The sequence below is a fragment of the Oncorhynchus gorbuscha genome, linkage group LG15 (assembly GCF_021184085.1).
Source record: "Oncorhynchus gorbuscha isolate QuinsamMale2020 ecotype Even-year linkage group LG15, OgorEven_v1.0, whole genome shotgun sequence".
NCBI lineage: Eukaryota > Metazoa > Chordata > Actinopteri > Salmoniformes > Salmonidae > Oncorhynchus > Oncorhynchus gorbuscha.
Window position 1 is genome coordinate 46666794 of NC_060187.1, and position 8847 is coordinate 46675640.

Below are 8847 nucleotides of genomic sequence, written 5' to 3' on the forward strand. Positions count from 1 at the left end.
CAAACAAAAAATCACTGGACATGTTAATGGGAAACGTAGCTAATGTCAAGAGAGGGAGTAGTCACAGCCGTAAATATATGGTGTGTATATATATATAAATGTTTCCTTTTGAAAAGCCACTTAAGCGCTGCAGCCCTTTTTAAATAAGGCCAGGGAATAATCTGGTTCCTCGTCGCGGTAGATCCAGCGGGGATTTGCAGAAACATTCGCCGGTGACACAGATCTACATAATCATTTTAAGTTTCTACCCGCTCCTTCCAATGATTCTCCTGCTGTCACTTTAGATACCGCTAAAACTGATTTGGGCTCTCTAATCTCCCGGTATTTCTTAGACTTTTCAAAATCTCTAATATCATAAGGAGATTATTTCATTTATAATTGATTGAGTGCATTTGCCGGAGTGCCACTTCAAAGTTGTGTGAATTAAAGATGTGTTTAAGAAGGAGCTGGGTGCCGGGTGCTGTGAGTCGGGGGTGGGGTGGCGAGGTTGTGGTGGGGGAGGAAGTAGGAGGCTTGTGTTTTCTTCGTTCTTGGCAGAGCGAGCTGGGAGTGTGAGCGAGAGGGAGCTGATCCACGCAGATTGCGGAAAATGGGCTCTAGCAAAGAAGTGGCTCGCCTGTGGAAGGAAGGCGTCGGGGGATGGCAGCCAATGGCAAGCGACCAGCCATGGTGACTCAGAATCTGTGTCTCTTATGGTAAGACTCTGCAGGGAGAAGTTTGCTTTAATTGAACCCTTCCTCTTCCTTAGCTACATACCAGGTGACATTCTGACATTTCTGAGAGACTGGTGACAGGTCTTCTCTGGTAAAGCCTACCTGTAAGAGCCTCTTTCCATAGCAAGCCTTTGACAGCTCACCTACTTTTCACAGTCCAACCACACTGCACTGTCCTCAAGTATAACAATGCTAAGTTTTCAGGAGCCTTATTTTTCTTAAGCTTTATTTTTGGATTTCCAGCACAGGGACCTGTAAATCTCCACAGGGCCAGGTGGAAGATTTGGAGCCCAAAGATTCCTCCTTTTCTTCCCCCTGCCTATCCCAAAAACCCCAATCCCCAGGACTCCCCTACTGGCTTGCCAATACCTCTCAACACCTAGCCCAGATTGGCCAACTTTTTGAGGGGTCTTCATTAACGCAAAGCAGGGAGGAGAGGAGATATCATGGAGGGTCTTTAGGGAAAATCCCCTCTGGCCCAGAATACGATATTTCCTATAATTGGAGAAGCTCAGGGCCTATTGGACTGCTTAGTTCTGGCTAAATGAGTCTTGACAGTGAGCAGGATACTCTCCCCTCTGTCCATGCACCGTACCCCCCCCCCAGCTCCCCGAAAACCTTCCTCAGAAGCATTACCCCCCAACCCCTCTCCCCCCTCCCGGCCACGGCCCAACAGGATCATAATCCCTTTAACGCTCCGCCTTATTAACCACTCATCTAAATGACATGAAAGCAGCAAGCGACTGGCTGGAACTAGAGCTGCTGGAGAGAGAGAAAAAAGTAAATGATTTCCCCCTTTCCCTTCGAATAAAGTCTCTCGCCCCTTTCACCATACAGTACTTTGTATTTCACATTTGATTATGTGACAAGTGTATCTAAGTCTGCTCGGGGCTCAAGTGGAATGTATTTGAGAGCCCATCAGGCAGACTACAGAGGCGAAGGAATTTAAAAAAGGGGGGTCCAATGTCCCCCTCCCACCACACACACACACACACACACACACCACTAAATTGAATTCTAATTAAGACAGTTCCACAGAGAATGAATGGCTGGACGATCTATTTGGCTTTTCTCTCTGAATTATTGACCACTCCCTCTCTCCTCCCTTCCCCTTTTGAATCCATTCATTAAGTCCTAATCTAAAATAATATCGACATTTCCATTTACCCCGCACACCTTTCACTTTTCCCTGTGCCCCTCATCTCAGCCCTCTCTTTTTTAGAGACAAGTGAACCTTCATTGCCATGGTACCGGTACCTGTAAATACATTTTCCATTGGACCATTTAACCCAGTTTCTGCTCCTGCTTTAGAGGGTGACAAAGGTTTCTTCCCTGGACTCGTTCTCTGAGGAAGTACAACACAGTTGACACAGTTGATACAAAATGGCCGCTTGGCATCCACTGGGAGCCAGTCCAACACACAGCGCACCATGGAAGCTGTCCGTCAGGTCTCTGGCCAAGTGTTAAACAAGTGTGAAGGAGTAACATTTTAACCTCATGTACTACATAGTTGTAAGACTGGACACCGGTCTGAGAATTTCATTACATTCTGTTTGCTGTGGACTAAAACTAAGTATATTTGACAAATTTCTCAGGGAACTCAGTGTTCTGAACCTAACAAAACAATTAAATTAACTTCACCACCAATAAAACTTGCATAATTTGTTACACTGAATCAATCACATCACATGAACATTTAATCAATTCATTATTTGAAATTAGATAAGACTTTAAGTGATCAGCACCATTTATTGTGTTCTTGTTTATCAGATTATAAGATTTATATAAGACAATATAGTTGCCCTTTCACAGTTAAGCTCTTTGAGAAAGAGAGAATGCGAGCGAGATTGCTCTTCTCTGGTCCACGCCAGCCATGTCAGCTCAGCCTGTGAAATAGTTCTCACTCAGATGCCAGGCTGCATCCCAAATAGCACCCTATTCCTTACATAGTGCAATACTTTTTCCCAGAGATCAAACCCGACATCTCCGAGATCAAAATGGCTATAGGGAATAGAGTGCCATTTGGCACGCCACCCAGCAACACCCCCACTGACGTCTAGTGTTTGATCTCTGAGCCACCTACTTGACACCCTAAATGATATCCCGCTGGTGCTCCGTTGATCTTTCCCTCTTGGAGGTGAGATGTTAATTCCAAGGTCCTGACTCGATGTGGTCAGTAAAGACGGACCCAATGACGCCTATTGAGTGAGTTCGATCATGCGAGTCCTGGACACAATCAAATGGAAATCATGCAGAGAACATTGCACTAGCAATATATTAAACATGTGTTTTTTTTTACGAGGTTTAAAACATTTTCAAAGTATTAGAAGAGGCATCTTTCACCTCTTCGGGTCAGGGTAAATTGTTTTGGTTTTTGAATTCCTCATATACTTCCTGCCTTTGCTAAGCCAGTGGGTGGACTGTATTATCGCGGCCGTGCCAGAATGTCACACCCCCATTACAGATGCCTCCACAGGGCCTTCAGTATAGAATACGGTCAGCTCGACACTGACTCACACTCAACACACTCACATGCACTCTCCTCACTTTCCCTGTCATTAATATGCACATATTAGCCAAGAGAGCAGTTTAGGCTTAGCTAGTATGTCATCAGTTGCTCTGTTGTTTGTGTGACAGGTGCAAACACATGATGTGATATACAATATGTGATATTTTGCGATAATAGATACACTACACGTTACGATATGATGTAATACGATACTTTATTATCCATGTCCTTGGACAAGCCATGGACAGCGATTCTGTAAAATCAACAGAAATAAATACTGTAATAATAAAAACGAATAAATGACAAAATAAAAAATAACAAATAAAATAACAAATAAAAAACTTTTCGGAGAGAGTGATAAATGAATCTTGATCACGAAAGCTACTTTGCCCCTTTTTTTAGCTTTTCTGTAAAAAAAAAAAAAAAGTTCAAATTGGTCACATTTGTATTGTGACTGAAATCCACTAGGTGACACAATTAGCACAGTAGCATTGTTCTGACAGGGTTGAAACAGATTGCTTCTACAAGAGTCTACACGCATGAAATACAGCTCGGCTCTGTTTTCGGGGGCTGTAGAGATTGTGTTCAAAATTGTGTTTCGACTCCCCATCACCTCTCCGTTCCTGCTCTTTACTCTCTTTCTTCACACTCTCTACTCCACGTCCAGGGCTTTGTAAGGGTCTGTTTGGTTTGCCCACATCTTGCTTTCTCGTTGCTCTTTCGACGCTGTCTAAGTCGTTCTCGGGGAGGTTTATAAGCAGGGGCCTGACTTGTGGAGAGAAACCCTTGACTGTGTTTGCTTCGGGAATAGTCTTCTGACAGGGTGTTAAAGGAGCATGTCAGGGCACTTCTCCCAATGTGTTTTGGGTAAAGAGGGTCTGCTACCTCTTTGCCACTGAGGAATCCGACTCGCCGGTAATCTGTCACACCGCCTTCCAAATAAAAGGAGCTCAGAGATTTCTCGCACGAGTCTGTCGGTGTGAATATTTACCCTGGCCCCTTGGGTCCAGGGAGAGAGTGAAAAAGAAAGAGAGGAAGAGAAAGTCGTCTTCTTTCTTGACACGGCGCAAGTCCTCTTTGTGTCCTCTGCCTGCAGCATTTTGTGGCCAGAGTCTGACCAAAACATGAGGAGGAATGACTTGGGTGATGAATGCTCTTTTTCTCTTCTCCCTTCTCACTCTTGACGACGTCGTAGAAACCCCTGACAAGGGGTATGTTTTAAGCTGTTAAGTACTGATCAATTAAAGAAATTATCCCTGTTTTTAAACCAAGTGTATAGGCCAAGAGGGATGCAGGAGATCTCTGAACTGATATGTACAAGGCTACCACCTGCCTGTCTGTCTGTCTCTCCCGCTGTATCTCAGGCCCCTTAGCCCAGTGGACACGTGCAGAGCGGGGAGAAATAGGGGGGGGGGTTGCAGTAGGGGGGGCATAGAATCGGCGGCGAGGCTGGAGTGTGGAGCAGAGGGAGGGGAGTTGGGATTTAGCGCGGCCTGTCGGAGGGCTAATTCCTATGCTGGCGTTGGGAGCGTCTCAGCTTCTCCGCTGTGGCTCAGATATTCAGATTTGGGGCTGGGCTGCCATGTGGGCTGGGAGATACTCCACAGCCGGCTCCTCCCTCCTTCCTTCCCTCCCTCCCTCGCACCCAAGCTCCACGCTCTATTCAGGGTTCGTCGAAGAGCCTTGGGATGGCGTTGAAAAAGGAGATTAAGTTTCCTCCCGAGCGCAAAGCTTCTTAAGGGGGTATCTCTGTGCCTCTCAACCGCCTGGTCAGTGAGGGAGGTTCGGGGGGGGGGGACCCTCGCTGTGAACTCCCCTGAGACAGTGTGGGTGCAATGGAGGAGTGTGTGGGCTTGTGGAGGGGGGGGGGGGCTGACCTGACTCCTACCCCGTGATCGACTCCTCCTCGGTCATCCGGGGCAGCTCAAACACATTGATATCCACTTGGATTTTGCTTCTCATGCTGGAGTCTGGAAGGCTTATGGTGGCATATGAATGGATCCCTTGATACTGTAGAAGATGCAAATGCATGGATTTTCTTGAGGAGGAGTTGAGAGAGAGAGTAGTATTATAGTGTATCGTGACTTTGTGCTGTTGGTAAATATTGATCGACTCATGTACAGAGATGTTGTGTGTGTGTGTGTGCATTCGAGTATGGATTTGCAAGCGTGAGCCATACTGTGGTAGGTGAGTCCTGATATGTGTGTGTGTGATATTTCAACGTGACGCTCACACACTGTGAGCGTCTTCCTGATGCGATCTGGTAACTCTTATCTGAGTGCAAACACATCATACATCGCATACACTCCTTACCAAATGCCGTTCGCTATGTTCAGTTGTGAGCTTGGAGATGGATATTGGGCCTTCTACATTAGGTCTAGCTCTGGACCCAAATCATTGCTTTACCTTTCATCAGCAGATCCAGTAAGACCATGAGAATGAGGCAGTGAGTGATATGGATTAAGCCGTATAGCATTTGCACTCACCAGGCTTTTACAGTCCAACTCTGAGATTTGATAATTAGGTGACTATTCAAAACAGATTTATATCCATCGCCACTCACACCAAAGATTCTGTCCATAGAGCTGATATCTGCACTTCAAATGGTTCTGATGATCTCTTTTGAATCTGAGAAAACCTTACGCATTCCTTTAGTTGATTAGCAGTAGTGATGACTGAGGTTGAATGAGAGAGAGAACTCTAATCACCTCCTCAGCTTTGTGCCCGTAGGACTGAAAACGCCTTATCTGGCCCTATTCAGAATCGGAGCCTGGCTCCTCTCTCTCGTTCCCTCTCTCTCTCTTTCCCAGGAGAGGACGAGGATAACTGCTGGTGCTGTGGGATTGTCAGGCCCTGCCAGACCCTGCCAACAGCCCTTAATTCCACATTAATGCAGTCTAAATGAAGTGTCAGTGGAAGATGGATCTGTGGAGGGCAGTGGCTTGATGAGGGTTGTCTGCAGAGTGGGTGGACCCGCCTGGGTGGACACCTGGATACCTGCCGCGAGCTCCACAATGCCCCCAAGGGCCCCCTACATCTAGAGGGTCTGAAGGGCAGGCTGGGGAGCAACCTGTCACACTGCTGGGGTGTGTGTGGGGTGGGGGGAGGGGGGGTGTGCATGTGCGTGCAAATGTGTGTGTGTGTGTATGTGCACGTGCATGTGTGCGTGTCTGTGTACAGTATGTGTGTGTGTGCGTGTGTGTGTCTTCCCCTATCCACGACCAATTAATCAAAATTACACCAAAGGTTTCACTAATTTAGAGAGCCCTAAACACCCTTTCCAGAAAAGCGTAAACATTATGCATGCTGAAAAGGGGAAGGAGAAATCCTGTCTCTTTCATTCTGACAAATCTCATAATATTTGCCAGACTTCTTTTGATGAAGGTACGTTTTAGTGTTGTCTGTCAGTAAGTAGCATTGCGAGGACAATACTGCCAGTGGGAGACTTTTACAGGCCTCTTAAATACAACCATCCCTCCTACTGTACTGTACATATCTACAGTAAAACCCCTTTTTACTCCATTACATTTTTAAATGGAAAAATCCTTTTCACTCCTTGTAAGTGTAAACCCACTGTGTATGGAGTATTATTCCAGATGCAAAGCCTGAGTATGACATGGCTGTATGGTGGTTATATAAACCAACTTGGCAGGTCAGTGTATCTGCATGTGTGTGTGTGTGTGTGTGTGTTGTATGACCTACATATGTTTGAACATATACATCATTTCACCCTTTATTTTACCGGGTAAGTTGACTGAGAACACATTGTCATTTACAGCAACGACCTGGGGAATAGTTTCAGGGGAGGACAAATGAGCCAATTGGAAGCACACATCACACAAAAACGTTACTCCCAAGTGTCAACCATGTGTTAAGAGAGCAGATTGTATACGTTTATGTCATTACGCCTACGTCAGAGACACACAGCCTTTTGTATCTCCCTGGCACTAAATAGATCCATTGGTGACTGACCATAGATTTCCCACGCTTCACCTTCCAGGAGGCAGGTATCCTAGCGGTTAGAGAGGCGAGCGAACAAACAGGAGGGTTGACAATTCGAACCCCGGGTCCGACTGTAAAAATCTGTTGGGAAGTGAGCTGGCAACCGTTTTCTTTTTGTTTGTGTCAAATCCTAGATGCCATTACCTGCCGTAACCACCTGTGACGACAGCTCCCAGGGCGCCCAGTGTGGTAACCCCCCGCACCTCTCCAAAAACCTGTATATGTATGCGTTCGTTTCGGAGGGTTTATAAGTGGAAGTCAAATTTCAGTTGGACCTTGTTAGCATTTGACCAATAAAGTGATCTTTAATCTAATTTACTCCGTCTTTGATGACATAAAATGCAAGGATGGAACCAGCATTGGCTGCAGTCCTTGAGAACTAGCAATGTGCTCTTGTAGTTGTACAACTTGCAATGGCAATATATGTTGCACTTCATGTGTAAATAATACACTTTAGTCTTGAGAGTTGATAGAGAACTTTAAATAAGAAAATAAATCACATCCATGAGTGGGAGACATTTTAAGGTTCCATTTGATGTTTTAAATCACTTCCTCTCAAGATTAATATTTAACCATGTGACCTAAAGTTTTGGACACACTTCCAGACCATCAAATGATGGTTGGTTGGTCTACTGTAGCTAATATGACCCCTTTAAAAAGAATTCAATTTTGGGTATGTGGTGGTAGAGTCTGATATTTAATGCTGCCAGAGTGTATCCGTGCATGTGTGTGTGCGTGCGTTCAAGTGTGTGTGTGTGTGTGTGTGTGTGTATGATTACACATTGGCCCCTTGATGGGCGTCCCAGGGTGACCTACAAGACAGCAGTGTGTGTGGCGGGTTGTGTTTGATTAAGTCTAATACCAGGGCTTTTGGTACATGCAGTCAGGTTAATGAAACTCAGTCAGAAGGGAGCGTCCCCTGATTTCCACCCCGCCACGAAGCTGCAGGTGACGGGATGAGGTTCAGCAGCTTCCCCCGTCCCTCCACCAACCCCCCCCCCCTCTCTACTTTCCACCTATGGGACAGTGTGATACCCTTTCTAGGTTTCAAGCTGCTCATATATGACTTCTGTCCTCCACCTCCCAATGATTAGAGTTCTACAATGTTTGTGTTGTTTTAATTGTTTTAAAGGGCCCCTGTGGTAGAAAATGACAACATTTAGGGCTGGAGTCAATCTGTATCACGGAAGTATTGCAAAAGTATCGTGGCAAAAAGGTCATTTCCGACTGAGCCGACATAGTTTACCGTGAATGCAGTCCCAGGAACATGAGAATCTTCTGCGAAATGATCTTCCTCTGTACGGATTGAATCCAACCCTTAGCTATATTAATAGCATCCTAATACTTAAACATAGGAATATAGCTTCGGCATCCCCCCCCCCCCAAAGATTGTGGCTAAATCTTTCTTTCTGAGATTGAAACGGTAATTAAGAAATAAAATCCTATCATGACCTTGCTCAAGGCAGTCCATAGAGTATTGACATTAGAGATAATTGTGTTGAATACCTGTGAAGAATAATGTATTAAATCATATCTAAATACTTGAATTTGTGAATTATTAATGGGATTCTGGTAAATTGCATTCCATCTAGTTAGCATTTGCCACTAAATCATACTGTTACT

At 45.3% G+C, this 8847-nt stretch overlaps 1 protein-coding gene across 1 annotated transcript in view; it reads left to right on the forward strand.

Annotated features, from left to right (window-relative positions):
- Positions 1 to 7475, forward strand: part of LOC123997261 (latent-transforming growth factor beta-binding protein 4-like) — a 70743-nt gene extending 63268 nt beyond the window's left edge. Inside the window, exons 17-18 of the mRNA XM_046301422.1 lie at positions 430 to 695; positions 7359 to 7475. Coding sequence (XP_046157378.1) covers positions 430 to 695; positions 7359 to 7475 — 383 coding nt within the window. The remainder of the gene's footprint in view (positions 1 to 429; positions 696 to 7358) is intronic.
- Positions 7476 to 8847: the final 1372 nt, after the last annotated feature.